Here is a 19,985-nt window from a genome sequence, read left to right on the forward strand (position 1 = left end):
GCTTGCGCATGCACATCCACACCAGCCAGACTGCTGTGTGGCCTGGCTACGAGAGGTAGAGATCTCTCCCCGCCCTTCTGGGGCCCGTTTCGAAACGGAATGCGTAGGCCAAGGTTCTGGGTTGAACTAGCGGAACGTTTTATCTTCCAGCGGCACGGCCATGCGCTGCTTATGCGTATTTTTTTGATTATTCAAGACGGCACCTGTGCACGGCTGCTGCAGTTGACGTTTCCCTTTGGGAAGGTCGATAGCCAGACCGCCACGAGAAAGATTTTACAGGCCAGGATCGAGCAAACACGAAGGGAAGGGGCCCAAAAGACCATCAATGCGCATTGGATGTATTCTTCCACGAAACCTGGGTCGGAGCTTATATCTCGATCTCATATAGATGGGGTCGTGTGGGTTCTCTGTGGGCTGCAGTGCAATTGCTCCGGTTCTGTGCATAGGGCCCAGACAAAACCCGTTGCCGAGAGAAAGCGTTTGCGATCCTTCTGTTCTCGTGCAGGCCAATAATAACAATGATGGGCAAATAGAAAAGATGGCAAGGCCTTGCGCTGCCGCTAGCTCAGAGCCGCAAAGTGCCTCTACCCTGGTCCCGTTTTCGCTTGATGCTAAGCCGGATCAAGTCGTACCTCGACAGCAGTGAGACGCGTCCTCATTTCAAAATGGCGTGATGTTCTACGAAGGTGCCAAACACATTAGATGAGCAGAATTAATCAAGGATGGTTTAGCCCACCCGAACTGTAATTAAGCTCAGCAGCCCTCGCTTGAAGAGGCGTCGAGGGTCACTCTGACGGGAAAGTAGCGGTATCTTCAACGCACTAAGCTAATCGATCTAACAGGGAATGGAGATGTGCAAACGCGCTTGTTCTCTTTTGTCATCATTTGCGCTGTCGGGCGGTCGGTAAACAGTCCGTCAATTTGATGATTTTAGTGGCCTTTTTCCTCCGAAAATGGAAGGACGTTGAAAGACCACCTTCATGGCCAACGCAAGGGCGTCGTCGGTTTGACACGGTCCGGTCGAGACCACGCTTCACATGCGTGGTGAATTGGATTACCAAAGACCTGGAAAGGCGACGTGCGAAAGTCTGTCAGGACCGGTCAGGACCTCGTCCAAACGTCTAGTTCCATCAACAATCACCGCTAGATTTCAAATTCCCAAAATTAGCCCGCCATGTCCAGTTTCTCCCCGGGTTGCATTGTTCTGCTCCGGCCCACAAGCTGCTTCCAACAGTGACCCCTGCTCGAGTGCGTCGACCTCGTCATACTCCAATGCACCGAGCGCCCGTTTGATTCTCGCAATCTTCCGCTGCTCTCGCTTGACCCTCGCAGGTAGCAGCTGCCTCCATACGCGCATCTCAATGTGTGGCTTCAATCGCTCGAACACGGCGCGAGCGATGTCCTGCCTGTCCACGGCCGTGACCACAAGGCGGGTGTGCGCGAAGGCCATCACGGGGCCGAGAAAGTAATCCTGGCTGTCAAACCTTGCATCGAAGAAGCCGTGCAGTCCCATGATCTGGGCGTTGCTACCGCCGCCACCACCAGCGACATCTCCGTCGTCGATGATCCACGTCTCCCGCACGGCCGAAGGCGAGAACTCTATCTCGACCGTCGCCAGGTTCGGAAGCCGACTTGCAATGCTGTAAAAGGCCTGCCGAGCACCTTGAACCTCGTACCGGCTGAGAAGCATCGGTAGCCGTATGCTACGGACGTGACGGCGAGCGCACTCTGGCAGACCCTGCAAGAAGCGATCGAAGAGGAACCACGTCTCGCAAGAGCGGTCCCACAGCGACATGAAAGTCCGGTTCGGGTCCGCCGTGAACGTTCGCCTCTCGTACAGAGAGGGAAGCGCCTCGTCGTGGACTTGTCTGCTCACACGTAATATCGCCGGGCAGAGCACCTTTTGCTCAGCGGCGCCATGATGGTGGATGTAGAACGAGCGTGAGAGACAGGAGCACGTGCTGTCGTCCAGTTCGTGAGGCCGGGCATGATGCATGCCAAACATGAAGTACGTTATGGAGCTGCACGTTCTCGACACGGCCGTCACGGCGGAGTCGTCATTTTCTCCCAGTTTGGTCGTGGTGTTGGGCGCAAGCAAGTGATCCCATATCTGCTTGCGAAGTTCAGGGGGCAGCGAAAGCAGCCGTGACATGGTTTGCGACGTTGATTGACCGCTCATTAGGCAAGATCCGTAGATAGAGGCTCAACAGTGACAAAAACGTACACGCTGAGAAGAGCATGCAAAACACCGTCATAGAACATCCGCAAGGTGAAGTTCGGCACACGCGCGCAAAGTCGTGATGAGGATTTGGTCTCGAAAGTGACTCCGGCGCTTGTGCTGCTTTAGGCAATGCTCAGATCTCCGAGATAAGATAAAGCAAGATCTAAAGTGTGGCGCGGCATGCGTGTGGCTGGTGATCCGTTCCTATCTCTCTCGGGAAAAAAAGTCTCGACGGCGACGATGACAACTCCTCGCATCGACATCGCCATCCATCCAGTGCCTGTGTGATGCGCCAATCAAGGGCTTTGAGGGTAAGAGGTCTAAACTCTCAAGTGTCAGGCGTCGCCCGACTAACATACCGCAGGTGGCCACCCAAGATGTGTGCATCTTCTGCGCCTACCGGCCCACGCCACCGTCGAGCTCGTTAGCTGGGCGAGCCCGTGTGTTCAGCAACCAGGCACGGCCGCAACACCAGCAGGCCGCTGCTCTGTCGTTGAAAGATGATGATGCAGATGGAGGATGGGGAGGCCTAGCAGACGAGACAGAATCCATCTCGAGTCCGGTGGCGAAGACGCAAACAAAAGCTCAAGAGCCTCCGACACAATCTTCAGACTTTCCTCGACAGATACGGCGTGTTTTACAACGAGACAATTACCAGGCTAAACGCGAGCCAGCCAATGGAGCTCGAATCCGGCTCGTGGCAAGCGTTGGTGAAACCAAGCCTGCAAATTCTTCCAAATGGGCCATTCTTCGTGGACGGCAACAGGGACAGCTGAGCAGAGACAGACCAGAGATTGATCAAACCTCAAAGTATTCGGGTTCTCGCCCCGATTCAGCGCACGTGCCGTGGTCTCGGAGCACAGGTAGTTCCAACGCTGCTTCCTACGTTCCTTTCGACTCGCGGTTCGATCCGTCGAAGCTGAGAATGCCTCGGGCATTCGAAGAAGACTCGACGCGCTCAGCGTCGCAAAATAGAACAAGTAGCAATCAACGGCAGCTGTCTGAACAAGTGCAGGAACGTATCGGTCGGCGACGCGAGCCGGAATCAAGAGTCACGGAAGATGCTGTGATCGGCCGGCCTCGGCCAGCGGCTCGTGAAGAGTTGGACGAATACGGCTTTCCCATTGCTAACAGTGCAAGTGCAGCGGAGCAAGTTAGCACCAGCCTTGAACAGCGCGCCAGTCCCAGCACTGCAACCCGGGAGGAAGCGCGACAGCGACATCTCGAAAGCGCACGAGCTGTCCGGCGTGGTGACAGAAGTCAAGATCATGATTTGAAGAAAGATAGCCGTAAGAAAGGGCGCATTGGACGTACCAGCGTCCGGGATGAAGACCACGAAGATGATTTCGACGTCGATGAATATCACCGTAGGAAACGCGAGAGGCAAGCGGCAAGAGCCTTGGAAAAGAGCACATCAAAGATGAAAGAGGAGCGACGGACGATCAGACTGCCGGATTTCATCCGGGTGGGCAATCTGGCTACGGAATTGCAATTGCGCTATCACAAATTCGCGGCGATCTTGGAGAAGTTCGGCTTCGAAGACGTCAACTCAGACTACGTGTTGAGCGCTGAGAATGCTGCTTTGATTGTGGAAGAAGCTGGCTTCAATGCGGTCACTGAAAGTACCGAGCCTGATCAGGATCTATACGCCGCACCTTTACCGGAGGACACGAGTTCTCTTCCACCGAGACCGCCTGTGGTCACGATCATGGGTCACGTAGATCATGGCAAGACAACTATTTTGGATTTCTTGAGGAACTCATCCATTGCTGCTTCGGAGCATGGAGGCATAACGCAGCATATCGGCGCGTTCAGCGTGCCCATGCCCTCAGGAAAGACCATCACATTTCTTGACACTCCTGGCCACGCAGCGTTTCTTTCCATGAGACAACGCGGCGCTAACGTCACAGACATTGTCGTTCTCGTTGTTGCTGCAGATGACAGCGTTAAGCCTCAGACTCTGGAGGCTTTGAAGCACGCGAGGGCCGCCAATGTTCCTATTATTGTGGCAATGACAAAAATCGATAAGCCAGAAGCCAAGCCGGAGCAAGTCAAACAAGATCTGGCGCGTCATGGAGTTGAAATTGAGGACTACGGAGGAGACGTGCAAGTCGTCCAGGTCAGTGGCAAGACGGGGCAAGGTATGACGGATCTCGAGGAAGCTATCATTGCCCTGAGCGAAATTCAGGATCAGCGAGCTCCTATCGATGGCCCTGTCGAAGGGTGGGTCCTTGAGTCGTCAACCAAGGAAGTCGGCAAAGTTGCTACAGTCCTTATCCGACGCGGTACTCTTAGACCGGGTGATATCGTCGTCGCCGGCACCGAGTACTGCCGCGTTCGTACCATGCGCGACGAATTCGGTAATCAGGTCGCGCAGGTCGGGCCCGGTATGCCTGCCGAAATCGACGGCTGGCGTGGCCAGCCAAACGCCGGCGATGAAGTTCTTCAGGCTGCCAATGAGCAGATTGCACAAGACGTGACAGAGCTGCGAGAAGCCAAGCTTAAGCGCCTTGGATTAACCAAGGATGTGGAGGCCATCAACGAGATGCGCAAGGCGCAGCAGCGACGCCACGAGCGTGAAAAGGCCATTCACCGCGCACAGAATCAGGGCATTGTGCTCCCGGACCAAGATGCCTCTGAAAGCGGAGATGCAGATGGCGTCAAGAAGGTATACTTTATCGTCAAAGCTGACGTCGCGGGCTCGGTGGAAGCCGTGGTCAACGCAATCACCTCACTCGGCAACAGTGAGGTTCAACCCATCGTCCTTAAAGCAGCCGTTGGTGTCGTCGCAGAGTCGGACATCGACTATGCGACCGCCGTTGGCGGTCATGTAGTCAGCTTCAACACCTCCATTCCACCATCGATGCGTTCGCTCGCGGAGCGGGCGGGGACGAAGATTCTTGATCACAACATCATCTACAGGCTAGCAGATGATGTGAAATCCTGTTTGGAGGATGTTCTGGAGCCAGTTGTGAAGAGTCGCGTCCTAGGCGAGGCGGAGATTGCACAGATCTTTGACATTCACGTCAAGAGAAAGGTGGTCAAGATCGCGGGATGCAAAGTTAGGAACGGAACCATTTTGAGAAACGGTAAGATCAGGGTGTTGAGAGGCCCAGAGAACGAAGTGGTTTATACAGGTATGCTATCACAGCTTGCATATATCTTTCTCGCAGGACCGTCTAGTTGGCTAACATCCCTTTCAGGTGCCTTGTCCTCCCTGAAGCATGTGAAGAAGGACGTCATGGAGATGGCGAAGGGAAGTGAGTGTGGGATGGGATTTGAGGAGTGGCAGGACTTTCAGCCAGGTGACATTGCTCAGTGCTATGAGGAGTGGGAGGAGAGAAGGAAATTGTAGATCATTCTTATGGCGCTTGTAGACCATGTGTAGATTAGTAGATTGCACATAGCATTATGTGGTTGTTAGAAGTAATACATGGCTCATCTCCTCTGCTTTGCAACACGCCTTGCATGTTTCTGTTTAGATCATCTTGACGCGATTTGCTGTTGTGCCCCTTTCGGCCTAGGGTCTCTCTGCCTCTGTCAACTTCGCCTCCACACGCAATCAAAGTGTTCTCAATTGAGACGCCATTGAATCAAGACGCGAAGGTCCACGGATGGAGAATCTACGTCACACCAACGATGGCCTGTGTTTTCAAGAGTCGTCGAGCTCCGAGCTCCGGTTGACGCCCTACAAATGGGCCAACAAGTCCACGCTTTCCAACAACTTCTTCCGCCGGTTTACCAACGGTCGTGGATGCTCCGCGCTCAAGGACATGGCTCTGCGAAGCGTCGTGAAGTACCGACAGGCCTTGACGGCCGAAACGCTAGCTCAGACTCCCTGGGATCCCGTAGGAGACTTGGTGTGGAGGCAGATCGTCAAGATGAAGGCGGTCACAGTCGCGTGCTGGAAAGCGTTCGCGCTGGCCTACTGCTCGAACCGCGACGCGCAGAAGGTCCTCGGAGACCTCAAGGCTCCGTCCGGGCTTCCGCTTGAGCTCCTGGCGCCGACGCTGCCGTTGCTCGACGCGCCCGACGCCTGTTTCCTCACGCTCCTCCGCCTGGACGCGGCGTCGATGCGTCTTTCGGACTGGTTAAACCTGTGCGCGCTCAAGAACCTCCGCGCTCTTTACGTGCGCGGGCCGCGTGGTCCTTCGCGCTTTTGCGACCGAGTTGCGAGGGGCTGGGCCAGCCATGCGAGAGACGCCGGTGCCTTTTCGCAGCTGCGCTGGTTCGTGGTGGCCGGCCAAGACAAAGTGCTCCTTTCGCCCGGCTCGTTCGCTCAGCTGCTTAGTCTTCCCAGGCTCGCGGTGTTCGGATTAGGGGTTCTGGACGGCACAGTCGAGCCCGGTGACTGCGGGTGGAGAGTCACAACGTGCGTATTGCTCGCTCGGTTCCAGCACGTAATCAAGTGAGGCTCACTCCGAGAACAGTCAAGGTTGGTCATCATTAATCTCTTCTCATTCTCAAAGTCGAGACTGCCACGGCCTTGCCGGCCTGGACAGCGCGCTCGACGCGGCATACTCGTCGAGCAACAATATTTCCTGTTTGAGGCTCATCGTTCATGTTGGCGAGCGCCTTAACTCGACAACCAAATCCGTAGGTGACGACTATTACGAGGGCGCTGATCTGACTACATTTGAGAGAGACGCAATTCCTGATGAGAAGAAGAGGAGCCCTTCACCATGCACCGCGGTCTCGTCAGAGATCTCGCGTAAGCCAAAGATCAGGAAACTTGCGCACAGGCAGCTATGCGACGTCTTCTCTTCGCTCCAAACGTAACGTTGCCACCATCTGCTCAGCCGCTGCAAGCTCTTGGTGGTATATTCGACCGCTGTTTACGGATGATCGAGTCTTTGTCTTCAGCCACAAAGACCGGAATGCTCGATTCCACAGGGCCATGCTGGTGGAGTTGCCGTTGAGTTGAGCTTCTGCTTGTACACCACCATGATTTTGATCGATCTGTTTAGGATTGCATGAAACTCACATAGCGCAGAGTGTCAACTTCGCGAACGACGATCTTGACCTTGACCGCTCTCCAGTCGAAAAGAGTTCTGTGGTTTTCTTTTACGACACGAAGCGAATGTTTAGGATTTTATAACATGGAGAACGCTATCGGGCATCGTATCTCATTCTAATTAAGAGCTTTATGAAGAAGGAATACAGTTTCTTCGTTCTTATAATAAAGAATTTGGGTAATTGTTTTATGCTACAATTGTTGAGGGTTGTAATTTTACCTTGAAAGCGTTGTCGGGATATAAGAATTGAAGCCTAAAGTATACAGTAACGAGACCCAAATCAGCATATTTTATCAGCTTTTTAGCTGCCTCATGCTGATTCGCGGTGGATTAGCACGCTAATAGCATATTTGTCTCTTCGGTTCTAGAGTCTCGCAATGCTATCGGGTGGTTAAGAAGAAATTTGCGGGAAAAGTAGACTTAGACTCAGCGTGAATTGCAGTTGATCGCTGGCGTGTTTGAACGTGATAATTCGGTGTACGGCGCACGAGAGAGGGTCTTATGAATGAATCAACAGTTCAGGTTCTCATCGAGATGTTCGCTTTCCTCTGTCCAAATCTCGAGTGTTTACTGCCACCAATTCGCAGCAGAGACAAATGGAATATCGTTTGTATGAGCTCTCGGGCTAAGGGGGTTGTCGTTGCTCAGTACTATCGGTCTTCTTGGTCAATTTAGACTCTACGAAGTGAAGAAGAGACTAGGACGAATTGTGCTGGAAATCATGTTGGTCACTAACTTGTTATCTTCCTTCCACGGCACGTGGCACTTCAATGTTGTTCGCAACGTAACAACGATTTTCTCGGCCACTTTGTGTACAAAACCTCAATACAACATCACAACAAAAAAAAAACTAAACAAAGTCACTCTTTTTCTGATCAACGAGATTTCTTCCCTCTCTCAGTCGCGGCTGGTGCCGTCATCACATTCGTTACATCGTCTTTTCGTTGTCCATCCGCAAAGCAAGTTGTTGATCAACAGGCTCAACTTGGTGGCCGTCGCCATTTTTTCTCGGTGCCTTTGCTTTGCGCTCACTGTAAGTGACCGATGTATATACATGGAATATCTGCTAGGGAAAGACGTTGAGATATCCATGCGGTGTCTGGCACTTGCCTGCTGTTCTTGCTGTTGATCGTTGTACAGGGCCAATCTTGTAACTGAACTCTGAATAGATAGCAGCAGAATGAGGAGGGCCGCTGCTGTCATTCTGATTCTTGTGCTTGACATTGTGCTGTGCCATCCTCCAGGTATGATAGGATCACGGGTTGATTGAAGCCTAGGCAGCGAAAGCTCATCATCAACAGGCTACCCCTTTGCTAAACATGTCGATGAGACAATGACTGTTACTGTCTGGGAGACTGTTCAGGCACCAGATTATGTGGTATGGGTTGACGAGAACGGCAAAATTGTCTCTCAAGGCGTAGAAACAGCAAGTTCAGCAAGACCTTTGGACAACACGGTCCATAATGCAGCTCAAGTGTCTGCAACTTCGTCCACCGCTCATCCGCCAGTTCTGTCCACATACGAACCGGAAGCAGCATCTGACCAAAGCAAACTCACCCAGACATGCACTGGAACGGGGTCAGCTGTAATGCTGACAGCCATTTCCACGCGAGCGACTGTCCCATCTCCAACTAGATCAACAGATCAAGTACAGACTTTAGAAACAACTCAGCCTCAAGCTGATTCTCCATCGGCTGCAACTAGCACATTAGTTGCTGATACCGTTCAAAGCGCTACAGCTAGTGACGATGCGAATCATAACAGATCCGAGTATGGTATCAGTTGGTCAAATTACAAGGGCGTCGAGGGTGACGTATTATGCAAGACTTTCGATGACGCGGACAGAGAATGGTCTCAAATGAAGGATTACGATGTCGTCCGAATCTACGGTGCGGACTGCGGCCAGCCGGGAATGGCCCTCCAGCTTGCGAAGAAGTACAACAAGCGCGTCTTTGTTGGCATTTATTTTCTAGACGACACAATGCCTTCGCAGCTGCAGACCATTGTTGATGGTGTGCTCGCCGTTGGTGGCGATTGGACTATGGTCGACGCGATTAGCATTGGCAATGAAGATGTGCATCGTGGTGAGAAGACACCGCAGCAGATCTTCGCATTCGTTGCCTCTGCAAGGACGCTGTTGCATCGTGCTGGCTACCGCGGGCCCGTCGTTCACGTCGACAGCCAAGACGCCTATCTTGCCAATCCAGAACTCTGCGGTGCGAGAGCGGGTGACTACCTTGCTGCCAACGTCCATCCATTCTTCAATTCTCAGACAAGCGCCGACCAAGCTGGCAAGTTCGTGAAAGGCCAGGTAGACCTCCTTCGTCATTGCGGTGCAAGTCAGCGACGCCATCGCCGCGATGAGATTCGTGTCCGCGTGACCGAGACTGGGTGGCCCAAGTCCGGTCAAGCAAATGGTGCTGCCGTGCCGGGTAAGAGAAACCAGAACGTCGCCGTAGAATCCATCAAGAGGAATGTTGAGGGCGATGTGATTATGTTCTCCGCATACAACAATTACTGGATGACGGATGACACTTCAACCTTCGATACCGAACACTACTGGGGTCTTCTTGACGACTGATCCCCACTCCGACCTGACCTGGCTCTTGCCCCGATTTTTTGGAGCAACAGACGTATATGGTCCAAAGTGATGATTTGATAACACGATTTGCAGACTTCTAAATGGTTGCGCATGGTCCGCTTCCCGCAGACCAACACTTGACCATGGATGGCACTTCGATAGTATCGATTCCAGCGCATGGATTACGTGCAGCATTCAAGCTTGCCACAGATATATATGAACGAGCGCAGAGAACATGAGCAGGGCTCAAAGACGGCTTTCAACGCTTCAGAATGGCCATTGCGCCCAAAAGTATCCATAGAAGTACACCTAGTTAGCAACCGCAGCAATTTCAACGAGTTATAACTTGTACCGCGTGCAAAGTGGTGTGTATGCAGTGAGTATCGACGCCGTTCCAGGCTGACCCTGAACAAGATACGAAGCCCAGAGTTTCAGCCGCGGCTGGCTCATGCATTGGAGCGGAATAGGGGCTGGATGTATATCACGTGACTGCGCCCATGGCACCCGTGCGGATCCGGTGCGAGATGACGATCCAATCTCAGAGAGTCGATAAGGGATTTGGGTCCATAAGTAATAATTGAGTTACTTCTCGCTTTCGACACTACCCGCCACGCGACTCCTTTTCCTCCCCCATCATTCGCTTGCAACAGCACCATGGCAGACTTGCAGAGCGTGCTTTTGCACTACAGTGAGATTGCGTCGCAGCAATTTCAGAAAGTACCCGGCTCTGCGATCGTGCTGCGCTACATCCGCAGCAGCTACCAGAATGACCCCATCCGTAGTGCCATAGAGCTCTTCCTGTTTCTCTTTGCGGTTGGCTATTTGTTGAGCCCGAGCTACGAGACGAAGGACAAGAACAAAATCGTTCTCACTGAGGATGTCAGTGCAGGGCATGCGTGGCATGCGATCGAAAGATTCGGGAACACTTCAACCGCTAACCTTGGACGCAGGAGATCGATGACCTTGTTGAAGAGTGGCAGCCGGAACCCATCGTTGAGCCCGAGACGCCCGAGGAGATCGTCGAGAACGAGAAACGACCTACCATCATAGGCGCGACGGGTCCCAAGTGCAGAGTCGCCACGGCCAACGGGAGCAGCAAACTCGTCACAAATCTCGCGTCGTACAACTTTTACAATTTCGTCGGCAACGAGACTCTCAAGGAGAAGGCCATCCAGACCCTGCGCAAGTACGGCGTCGGGCCTTGCGGACCACCTGGTTTTTACGGCACGCAGGATGTGCACATGGAGGCCGAGAAGGCCGTCGCTGCCCACCTAGGCGTGCCGAACTGCATCATCTACGCCCAGGCCTTTTCCACCATTTCAAGTGTTATTCCAGCATTCTCCAAGCGAGGCGACATCATCGTCGCCGACAAGGCGGTCAACTATTCGATCAGAAAGGGTCTGCAGGTCAGTCGCAGCAAAGTGTACTGGTACGAGCACAACGACATGGCCGATCTTGAGCGCCTGCTCCGCAAAATCGTCAAGGAAAATGCGCGCAAGCCGTTGACTCGACGCTTCATCGTGTCCGAGGGCCTGTTCGAGAACGTGGGAGACGTCGTCGATTTGCCTCGACTGGTCGAGCTCAAACACAGGTACAAGTTCCGCATCATTCTTGACGAGACGTGGTCCTACGGTGTGCTTGGCGAGGGAGGTCGTGGCGTGACGGAAGCGCAGAACGTGGACGCGAACCAAGTGGACATGCTGATCGGTTCTCTGGCTGGCCCCATCTGCTCGGGCGGTGGTTTCTGCGCAGGCTCCCCCGAGGTGGTCGAGCACCAGCGCATCATGGCAACGGCGTACACCTACTCTGCGGCTCTGCCAGCCATGCTCGCGACCACGGCTGTGGAGACCATTCAGCTGCTGAAAGATAGCCCGGAGTACGGAATCAAACTGCAGGAAAACATCGACACCATGTGGGCTCAGTTCGACCCTAAAAACTTCCCCAAGCAACAGTGGGTCACATGCACGAGCTCGAAGCAAAACCCGATCATGATTTTTGTGCTGAAGGACGACCTCATCTCTCGGTACGAGATATCAGTCAAGGACCAAGAAGCTATCATCCAAGAGGTTGTAGATGAGGTACGTTGACCTTTCTGCTTCGCAGATAGCATCCTCTTCGTTGATTGAGACTCATACTTATGTACCACTAGGCTCTCAGAAAGGACGTCCTCGTTACCAAAGTTCGGCACATGCCTCTTGCCATCGGTGTGAGTTCACGGGAGCAGCCGTGGCAACCACAGCCTGCGCTGAAGGTGTGCATGACAAGTGGCCTCACGAAGAAGGAAGTCGAGAGTGCCGGACAGACTATCCGACGGTCTCTCCACACGGTCATGGAGAAGCGAAAATTCAAGAGGTGAAATCGTTTCGCATATTTGTCACGCAGTAGACTCTCTCGCTACAGCACTTTCGCTGTTTACCATACTTGGAGGCAAAGCAGGACAGCCATTTTGTAGTAATACGGATGCATCAGGTTTGGCGTTGTGGCTCAAGAAGCCAAGGCTAAGAAAGAGCATAGTGCCTCGTTATGATATACATTTCAACAAAGAGATTCAGCTCGTAATGCTAATATATCTTAAGCACGCTTACCACGTCCCATCTTCTTTATTCCCATACTATGTAGGGCTTCACCTCACACATCATCCGGATAGCATCGAGTCAATAACTTGGTTGACCCGCGAATTCGACATTGATGCTGCATCCAAGGTAAGATGCATATGTGCCATGAGCAGAACTAGGTGAGATACGTGACAAAATCGTGATTTCCATCTGTTAGGTCCAACCATGTGGCCAAAGGACTGTACATGGAAAAAGGCCGGTCATTTCCAACAGCTTCTGGGGAGTGGCTGCTTTCAGGTAACTCTTTATTACCGGACTAAATATCTGCGTCGTCTCTGCTTTGGCGGCGACATGATCCTTGTCAATGGGAGAGTCGAAAGAACATATGTACTCAACAACGTCTATGGCTTAAACGCTTTTTTATTGCATCTTCTTTGCGCAAACGGAAGAAAAAAAAAATTAGGAATTCTCTGAGCAGATTGTGTGTCATTGGCTTCATTTCGTCATTGGAGCAAAGGATAAAGATGCAATGTAACCGAATCGCTGGTAGTGAACCTAGACAAAATGTGTACCGCATTGAGATAGATATTTTGAAAGCGTCATGAATGTCCAACCTGATTTCCTTTCTGGAGCGTAGATGCTTCCAACACCAACAACCGACATTGATTAAGCGACAAGCTCGTTACGCAGGCTGCGCCCTTGAGAATAGTGAGTGAGCTTGGAGCTCACATTTCAAAAGGAGATCCTAGGAGCGTCATCCTTTGCATGACCGTTCCTACGGTGGACACGATGCTGAAGAAAGTGTGTTTTTTTCTCGCAGTGGCAGCATGACTGAGAAAAGGTACGGGCTCTGTCTTCCTTAGCCCCCCTGTTGCCACCATTCATCGCACCGAGGACTGCGCGGTGTCCTAGGGCTTCGCAGCAAGACTCTTTCTATCTTGCAGACGACTTTGGAATGAGAAACAAGGTAGTCCACCAGCGCATCACGTTATGTCACTTGCAGACGTCGAAGCCTCCAGATTGACTCCCAGCTTGGCTAGCATCGCTCTCTGCCTCGTCACGCGGCTTTCGAGCTCTGCTAGCTCTTCCTCCTGCTCTTCCACCGTCCTTTCAATGTCCGGCATGTTGGCAACGAGCTGCCTGGCCTTCTGAATCTTTAGCCGAATCGCGCTGGCAGCCGCGTCCAGATGGCTGAGCTCCAGCTTCCCGCTTCCGCCACTCACGGTTCGCTCCAGTTGCTGAGACGGTGAGCCTTCTGGAAGTGCAGCGCTGTTTCCGTCTTGAGCGCCGACGGGGGCCTCTATACCCGAGGGCTGCTGCAAGCGACGCAACAGGCCATACAAAGGCGGGAGAAAGTCGAATGTGTCTGGTGGTGGGAGTGTGGGAGTGGACAGCTTTGTTGTAGGTACGATGACTTGGTTGGCCTTTATACCACCGGCTGATCCCTGGAGCGGGACAGAGGTCGGCGCACGAGGCGTTGCCATGTTGCCGCGGCCTGGGAACGCAAGCTGCTCTTTGTTTTTAAGTGTGTTTGTTTCAATGTCTTGACTTCGCGAGAAGTAGGCTCAGGCTGACTAAGCAGACAAAAGCAATGCCCCAAATCATAACGTCCGTCCCCGGTGTGGGAGAAATATAGGTACTTTGTTTTTACAAATATTCAACCTGAGTATATAAGCTTATAATTTCGTTTCTCTGTATAAGCTATACATAAAAGCTATCAATACCATTCCTAGAGCCCTCGCATCTTAATGCTTCGACTATGCTACCGTGTCTTGCTCGCCAAATGCCGAGCCTAGTTTGCGAAAGAATTCAACTTTGGCTTCTAGAGCCGTCTTACCAAGCTATATTCATCTCCCATATAGATAGAGGATTATCCTTGCACAAGGAAGCCTCAGTAGATTGCTGGAGACATAGTACTATCGCTAGGGCGGCCGTGGGAGCGGGATCTCCTCACCGTCTGCACGATGACGGTTACCTCCAGCGCAAGTACTAACGTATTCTAACTAGGCGCAATTTCCAGAATTTTGCTTGTAGTTTTTACTCGCTGCCGTAGTATTTCCAACGCCTTCAGTTTCGAGAACCCAAAGGTGGTTCTTTTGGCTTGAAAAATGGTGGAAATCAATCATGTCATTGCACCAAATCAACACACGGCAATATATGACACAAGTCTCACGGTTCTCTGCGTTCATACAACGTATCAAGCCAAAACTCTCGTCGTGAGCTGCCCGTTTACTTGCACGATCTAAAGCGGTAGAATGCCGCCATCGCAATTCCTGTTAAACGGCTAGTTTAGGCAGGCGTTTGGGATCTCCTTATGGATTGGAAGAGGAGAATACCACAAGAGAAGCTCGTGTTTGGACCGTCTTGGGCATGATGCTCATCCCCCAGTATGACACGCGACCCACCGTTTTCCCATCGTACAAACAAGAAGAGCTGTTCTGAATGCTCTCTCCAGTCGAAGCTGGCCGAAATTTCTCAGAGATTTTCGCAGTTCCCGTTTGATACAACGTCGTTAGGAATGAATGCTACCAAGACCAATTAAGACTGCAGCCAAGGCCAACGCAAGATTCGACTAGTCTCGTAGTATACGCTTAGCCGATGCATTGAATGTGAGGCTGTACATGTCAGCAGACCGGCAGCCTGTATCAGCAAAGAAATCTCGCGTTGCACGATTGTGAACGAACTGCGTACGCTTTTTTTCTTCAAGTTTCCGAATCGCTTCATTCCATTTAGAAGAAACGATGTCTTAATTTTCGTCGCTGAATTTCCACTTCTCGCAACAAATGCAAGGCTTCGTTCCATCCACGATGCTACAGTGTGCTGATCGAGGGCGATGTTTGCCTTATCAGGAAGTCCGAACCCCACAAGCGCTGCTCTGCAAGCAAAACTCTAGAGGGGGCCAATTACACGGGCGAAATTTGACCAGGCATGGAATCTTCAAGCGTGCAAATTATTCCAGCCCTTCGAGATTTACATGGCGTCAGACATTTCCATTAGTCACGAACGTTGCGTCTGCCCTACCCGTTCGATCCATGTTTGTGCACTACGTTCTTCTTGGACCCAGTCGCGTGGGTCCATCTGAAAGCACGCAATACGGCCTCGTCTTTACCAAATGATCATGGGCATGCAACGGTACCCAAAAAGAAAAAAAATTGGTCGTCTTTAAGGAAGCCGTATCTCCTGTTGGCGGACGATTCGCAATGTTAAAGTCCTTCCATCATGTCATTAGAACCTGCAATCGTCGATAAAGAACCCGCTCTTCACAGCGCCACTGACTTAGAAAAGCATGGAGATGAGACAGAAAGTCGAGGGTTGGTTGCGGAGGATCGCCTCGCAAGGCGACTATCCGCACGCCAAGTTCAAATGATAGCTATCGGCGGGACAATTGGTACCGGTCTGTTTTTAGGCACCGGCAAGTCATTAGCGGTAGGAGGCCCAGCTTCCATGCTCATAGCCTATTTCGTGGTTGGAGCAATCGTGTTCGTGACGATGTTGTCGCTGGGCGAGATGGCTGCCTATGTAAGTTGACGGCTGCGGTAATTCGCCCTCAGCGTGAACGTCATCTGACTTCCTGGGCTTAGATTCCTGTCGCCGGCTCTTTCTGCACATTCGCCGGGTAAGGTCTACTCGTAGCACGTGCCAAATGAAGAACGGGATTGTTGACATGACCAGACGCTTTGTGGATGATGCATTTGCATTCGCATTGACATGGTAAGCCGCTGAACAAAAATCGCACTCTTACGCATTCTGGTTCACACACCGTAAGGAACTATTGGTTTAACGATGCCGTGACCGTAGCTTCGGACTTGGTGAGTCCAATTTTCTCAAGTATGCTCGGTTATACCACACAGCAAAGCTGATAAGGCCTCGGCAGACGGCCCTCCAGCTAGTTCTTGACTACTGGAATGTTAATTTCCCCGGATATGTTGTTAGCTTGATATTCTGGCTGGCTTTAATCGTGGTTAATTTATTCGCCGTGAGGATATACGGGGAGGTTAGTCCCGGAGCGCATCAAAAATGTTACCAAGCACCCTAGTTGATTTCCTCGCAGCTTGAATACTGGCTCAGTCTTCTCAAAGTTGTCACGATCATCATATTTATCATCCTGGGTGTCGCTGTGAATGCCGGCGGAAACGTATATCACCAGTACATCGGGGGAAAGTATTGGAACCATGGCGATGCGCCATTTGTTGGCGGCATTGGAGGCTTTGCTTCAGTCTTCGTCACCGCATCCTTCGCATGTATGTGTTTGACACCATTGTATTAGTCATGGTTGATTAATTTTGAATAGATGGAGGGACTGAGAGCATTGCTATAACGGCGGGAGAGACAAAGCATCCCGCGCGAAACATGCCTCGAGTGGTCAAGAACGTGTTCTGGCGAATCTTGCTGTTTTACATCCTATCGGTCCTCCTGATCGGTCTGAACATCGCGTACGACACCCCAGGCTTAAAAGACAAGAGCTCTCGCACTTCACCTTTTACAATGGTGTTTCAGCTGGCCGGCAGCAAAGTTGCGGGGAGCTTTGTCAACGCTGTTGTCATGACCTCAGTCTTGTCAGCAGCCAATCACGCGCTGTTTGCAGGAGCTCGCCTGATGTATACTCTCGCACTTGAAGGGCATTCGCCGCGTTTTCTGGGAAATTTGAATGGTCAACAAGTACCATGGGTCGCCGTCCTCGCCACGTCGGCTGTTGGTGGACTTTGCTTCGGGGCGAGTTTCATCGGCGCAGGCCAGCTTTGGACTTGGCTACAGAACATCGTTGGCGTGTCGAACCAGCTGTCGTGGATTGCCATTGGTATAGCGTCATTTCGATTCAGGTCCGCCATCCGTAAGCAGGGAAAAGAAGATCTGCTTCCCTTCAAGAACTGGACATATCCGTATGGGCCAATCGCTTCGGTTATACTAAACTCGGTGCTGGTGTTAGTCCAGGGTTGGTCCGCGTTCAGTCCAAAGTTCGATGTTGTTTCCTTTATAAGCTATTATATCGAACTTCCAATCATGCTTCTGATGTACGTAGGCTGGAAAATCGTCAAGAAAACCAAGGTTGTAAGCCTTGAGGAAATGGACCTGGACAAGGACGTGTATAAGGCTGAGGCAGATGACAACTTGCCCCAAAATGGTTGGAAGTCCAAAGCAAGGAATATATTCTCGTGGTTGTTATGAAGAGCTCCGCGACACGGAAGCGATGTACAATCGAAAATTCCCGAGCACTGAGAGCAAAAGGTGCTGAGCATGATTAACGCCTTCAAATATGCATTTTTACGCTAATTGCATCAATTCCGGTACAAAATTTAGCATAAGTAACATTAATGTTAACTTTTAAGCAAGTGCCATTAGGAGGAAAGACTACCCTTTCCCAAACATGTTTTTGCAGGCCGATTTAATATTCGGCTCAGTATCTCCAGCCGACGTTACTCGAATTTTGAAACAGCATTCGACATCTCAAAGAAGAGCTGTGGCAGACATCACGAACGGGCATTAGGCTTCGCTCAATCCCAAGAAGCTGTTGGGTAGCTCCAGCGAAGCGTTGCTGCAATACAGGCCTTAATGAAGAAGTTGAGAACAAGTTTTGTAGCGTCTAGTCGTTCTGAAGTACGATCTCGCTTGAGTTCCGTTATTGCAACCATGATCTCGACTGAATGACAGCATTGCGTGGGCAGTTGGACTGGGCTCAGGAATGTCACGCCGCGTGAGGGTCGTTCGTACTAAATCAGTGCATCCTTTGAGCGAGTGATGGTGATAGATATCACGATGCAGCCGTGTAAGAAGATACACCATTCTCAGGCGAACGAGATTGTCTATGCCAGCGAAGGGCTCCTCTTCCATTTTGCGCCATCAACTGCGCCAAACTGCTCGTTGATGAATGGTCTGTTGTGCAATGTGTTTCTCTATAGTTGTGTCGTCTGGCTACAAATCGGGATACTGAACGACCGCATCCCATTCCCTGACATCGCAGTAAGGACTTCTCAGCCAAGCCTCAAGCTCATGAAGGAATAGACGCGCGTTCGACTTCCCCAAGAATTCACCCAATATGTGCTCGGCGCGTCCGCTGCAGTCTTTTATGTCTACGCTCTTCAGCATGGCTATGATGTATTCGAGGAGAAATTCAGCATTGTTGACCCGGCGGGTGGCTCCGTTGGGACCTTTGACAGAGTTGAGAAAGTCAAATACGCCGAGTTCCCGCCGTATCCAAATGCGTGCCCGCGACTGCAGTTCTAGTGAAGCAGAAAAGGTGCGCGCAGTGAAGTTGCGGTGCCCTGAAATGCTGTTCGAGCCAACATGAAGCGAGTATAGTTGGCGGCAATAAATAGACCTACGCGTCTCAAGAGCTCGATCGCTGTCGGAGGGCAAGTTTGACGCGGGACGCTGGCGGCGGCGTGACCTAGACAGTGTTCTCGACTGATCGCCTGGGGAGTCGTGGCGGTCATGCAAGCTTCGCGAAGATGTCGGAGGAGGTTTCTTGGGCACGATGAAGGTCTTGAATTCGGTGGTAGAAACGAAGTCGTACGACACGCTCACAACTTCTGTCTTGCCTGGGCGATATCAGCCAAGTTCGCGCAAAGGGGTGACTGCAATTTGGGAGACATACACAGCGGGCATCTTGCATCATGGTCTAGGAGCCATGTTAGAAGACACAGGTAATCGAACAGCGCATGGTTGCACGGCGCAGTGATGGCGCGCTCTGATATCGATTCAAGACATATTGCACAGTGGTCGCGCGGATCCGCACTGTTTGTCTTCACTTCAAGGGCACGTTCGGCGGTTCTATTTGTATCTCCTGCGGCGGTCATGAAGCATGGTGATCTTGGTTTGTCCGGAGGCGTTGCTGCTTGAGATTTTGTCCGGTCTGGCCATTCGTTGGTAATTCTATGTCAGGTTCTAGCTCAATTTACTCCGAGCTTCTACCGCCTTGGGCCTTGAGCCAAGGCACAAAACAGCATCTTCACTGTGACCACAGCCATGTCAGATATCCAGACATGAACTGAAATGAACTCATCACTACTTACGTGCTGCCGTCTAGGTGTCTTATGGCAAAGCAGCCGGTTTAGACTGAATGGGTGACGTTCAAATCTGAGAGATTTCGAGAAGCTCGCAATGCCACAAGGTTAAATGCAAGCTGCTTCAAGATAACCTACATTGATAATGGATAGAATACAAATGAGGAGCAAATTATGAAGTAAACCTGACGTATATTGGACTTATGATTACTGCGAAGCAACATCCCTGGACTGTAGAGAAACAATCGAATGCATAGGCGATCTGCAGCATGCTTGGAAAACTATGGTGAAGGGTCATCTCTTTTAAGCCGAGAGTGCTGCCGCGATAACGCCCACGCCGTCTGATGATGCGTATTCTGACCTTAATTTCAAACGCCGTCCATTCGACGGTTCTTATCTCTTGTTTGGCAAATACGATTGTATCCACCATCGAATTAGGCACATAAGCCATGATCTCATGTGTCACTCTCCTTCTTGTCTTTCTTCTTCTTCTCCTTCTTCTCCTTCTTCTCCTTCTCCTTTTCCTTCTCCTTCTCCTTTTCCTTCTCCTTCTCCTTCTCCTTCTTCTTCTCCTTCTTCTCCTTTTCCTTTTCCTTCCCCTTCTCCTTCTCC

General features: G+C 51.5%; 8 protein-coding genes across 8 annotated transcripts; 5 read left to right on the plus strand and 3 right to left on the minus strand.

Moving 5' to 3' along the window:
- Positions 1-737: 737 nt before the first annotated feature.
- PV09_08101 (uncharacterized protein) lies at positions 738-2,275 on the minus strand. Its single transcript, XM_016361955.1, has one exon. The coding sequence runs from the start codon at positions 2,177-2,179 to the stop codon at positions 1,151-1,153; it is 1,029 nt and encodes a 342-aa protein (XP_016210261.1). The 5' UTR covers positions 2,180-2,275; the 3' UTR covers positions 738-1,150.
- Positions 2,276-2,463: 188 nt separating this feature from the next.
- On the plus strand, positions 2,464-5,681 carry PV09_08102 (translation initiation factor IF-2). The gene is made up of 3 exons (XM_016361956.1): positions 2,464-2,532; positions 2,586-5,358; positions 5,425-5,681. The coding sequence occupies exons 1-3, from the start codon at positions 2,509-2,511 to the stop codon at positions 5,574-5,576; spliced, it is 2,949 nt and encodes a 982-aa protein (XP_016210262.1). The 5' UTR covers positions 2,464-2,508; the 3' UTR covers positions 5,577-5,681.
- A 140-nt stretch (positions 5,682-5,821) lies between these two features.
- Positions 5,822-7,361, plus strand: PV09_08103 (uncharacterized protein). Its single transcript, XM_016361957.1, has 3 exons — positions 5,822-6,593; positions 6,652-7,135; positions 7,189-7,361. The coding sequence occupies exons 1-2, from the start codon at positions 5,836-5,838 to the stop codon at positions 6,998-7,000; spliced, it is 1,107 nt and encodes a 368-aa protein (XP_016210263.1). The 5' UTR covers positions 5,822-5,835; the 3' UTR covers positions 7,001-7,135; positions 7,189-7,361.
- A 706-nt stretch (positions 7,362-8,067) lies between these two features.
- On the plus strand, positions 8,068-10,154 carry PV09_08104 (uncharacterized protein). The gene is made up of 3 exons (XM_016361958.1): positions 8,068-8,269; positions 8,377-8,480; positions 8,538-10,154. Exons 2-3 carry the CDS (start codon positions 8,417-8,419, stop codon positions 9,815-9,817), a joined length of 1,344 nt encoding a protein of 447 aa, XP_016210264.1. The 5' UTR covers positions 8,068-8,269; positions 8,377-8,416; the 3' UTR covers positions 9,818-10,154.
- Positions 10,155-10,396: 242 nt separating this feature from the next.
- Positions 10,397-12,397, plus strand: PV09_08105 (uncharacterized protein). Its single transcript, XM_016361959.1, has 3 exons — positions 10,397-10,696; positions 10,768-11,895; positions 11,967-12,397. The coding sequence occupies exons 1-3, from the start codon at positions 10,472-10,474 to the stop codon at positions 12,171-12,173; spliced, it is 1,560 nt and encodes a 519-aa protein (XP_016210265.1). The 5' UTR covers positions 10,397-10,471; the 3' UTR covers positions 12,174-12,397.
- Positions 12,398-12,794: 397 nt separating this feature from the next.
- PV09_08106 (uncharacterized protein) lies at positions 12,795-13,887 on the minus strand. The gene has a single exon (XM_016361960.1). The coding sequence runs from the start codon at positions 13,854-13,856 to the stop codon at positions 13,356-13,358; it is 501 nt and encodes a 166-aa protein (XP_016210266.1). The 5' UTR covers positions 13,857-13,887; the 3' UTR covers positions 12,795-13,355.
- A 1,629-nt stretch (positions 13,888-15,516) lies between these two features.
- Positions 15,517-17,711, plus strand: PV09_08107 (uncharacterized protein). Its single transcript, XM_016361961.1, has 7 exons — positions 15,517-15,891; positions 15,954-15,988; positions 16,045-16,083; positions 16,139-16,181; positions 16,247-16,366; positions 16,424-16,613; positions 16,664-17,711. The coding sequence occupies exons 1-7, from the start codon at positions 15,592-15,594 to the stop codon at positions 17,536-17,538; spliced, it is 1,602 nt and encodes a 533-aa protein (XP_016210267.1). The 5' UTR covers positions 15,517-15,591; the 3' UTR covers positions 17,539-17,711.
- PV09_08108 (uncharacterized protein) lies at positions 17,580-19,232 on the minus strand. The gene is made up of 2 exons (XM_016361962.1): positions 18,965-19,232; positions 17,580-18,908 (listed from the first exon to the last, which is right to left on the minus strand). Exons 1-2 carry the CDS (start codon positions 19,164-19,166, stop codon positions 18,283-18,285), a joined length of 828 nt encoding a protein of 275 aa, XP_016210268.1. The 5' UTR covers positions 19,167-19,232; the 3' UTR covers positions 17,580-18,282.
- Positions 19,233-19,985: the final 753 nt, after the last annotated feature.

The sequence above is a fragment of the Verruconis gallopava genome, assembly GCF_000836295.1.
Source record: "Verruconis gallopava strain CBS 43764 unplaced genomic scaffold supercont1.36, whole genome shotgun sequence".
NCBI lineage: Eukaryota > Fungi > Ascomycota > Dothideomycetes > Venturiales > Sympoventuriaceae > Verruconis > Verruconis gallopava.

Excerpts from the sequence above, each read along its gene's own strand:
- PV09_08101 (XM_016361955.1), bottom strand. The coding sequence starts at position 2,179 with ATGAGCGGTCAATCAACGTCGCAAACCATGTCACGGCTGCTTTCGCTG.
- PV09_08102 (XM_016361956.1), top strand. The coding sequence starts at position 2,509 with ATGCGCCAATCAAGGGCTTTGAGG. Across the intron at positions 2,533-2,585 it reads GCCAATCAAGGGCTTTGAGG|GTGGCCACCCAAGATGTGTG; the intron begins GTAAGAGGTCTA and ends AACATACCGCAG. Across the intron at positions 5,359-5,424 it reads GAACGAAGTGGTTTATACAG|GTGCCTTGTCCTCCCTGAAG; the intron begins GTATGCTATCAC and ends CATCCCTTTCAG.
- PV09_08103 (XM_016361957.1), top strand. The coding sequence starts at position 5,836 with ATGGAGAATCTACGTCACACCAACGATGGCCTGTGTTTTCAAGAGTCG. Across the intron at positions 6,594-6,651 it reads TGCGGGTGGAGAGTCACAAC|TCAAGGTTGGTCATCATTAA; the intron begins GTGCGTATTGCT and ends CTCCGAGAACAG.
- PV09_08104 (XM_016361958.1), top strand. The coding sequence starts at position 8,417 with ATGAGGAGGGCCGCTGCTGTCATTCTGATTCTTGTGCTTGACATTGTG. Across the intron at positions 8,481-8,537 it reads TGTGCTGTGCCATCCTCCAG|GCTACCCCTTTGCTAAACAT; the intron begins GTATGATAGGAT and ends CATCATCAACAG.
- PV09_08105 (XM_016361959.1), top strand. The coding sequence starts at position 10,472 with ATGGCAGACTTGCAGAGCGTGCTTTTGCACTACAGTGAGATTGCGTCG. Across the intron at positions 10,697-10,767 it reads AAATCGTTCTCACTGAGGAT|GAGATCGATGACCTTGTTGA; the intron begins GTCAGTGCAGGG and ends CCTTGGACGCAG. Across the intron at positions 11,896-11,966 it reads TCCAAGAGGTTGTAGATGAG|GCTCTCAGAAAGGACGTCCT; the intron begins GTACGTTGACCT and ends ATGTACCACTAG.
- PV09_08106 (XM_016361960.1), bottom strand. The coding sequence starts at position 13,856 with ATGGCAACGCCTCGTGCGCCGACCTCTGTCCCGCTCCAGGGATCAGCC.
- PV09_08107 (XM_016361961.1), top strand. The coding sequence starts at position 15,592 with ATGTCATTAGAACCTGCAATCGTCGATAAAGAACCCGCTCTTCACAGC. Across the intron at positions 15,989-16,044 it reads TCTTTCTGCACATTCGCCGG|ACGCTTTGTGGATGATGCAT; the intron begins GTAAGGTCTACT and ends TGACATGACCAG. Across the intron at positions 16,084-16,138 it reads TTTGCATTCGCATTGACATG|GAACTATTGGTTTAACGATG; the intron begins GTAAGCCGCTGA and ends ACACACCGTAAG.
- PV09_08108 (XM_016361962.1), bottom strand. The coding sequence starts at position 19,166 with ATGACCGCCGCAGGAGATACAAATAGAACCGCCGAACGTGCCCTTGAA. Across the intron at positions 18,909-18,964 it reads TGATGCAAGATGCCCGCTGT|GCAAGACAGAAGTTGTGAGC; the intron begins GTATGTCTCCCA and ends GATATCGCCCAG.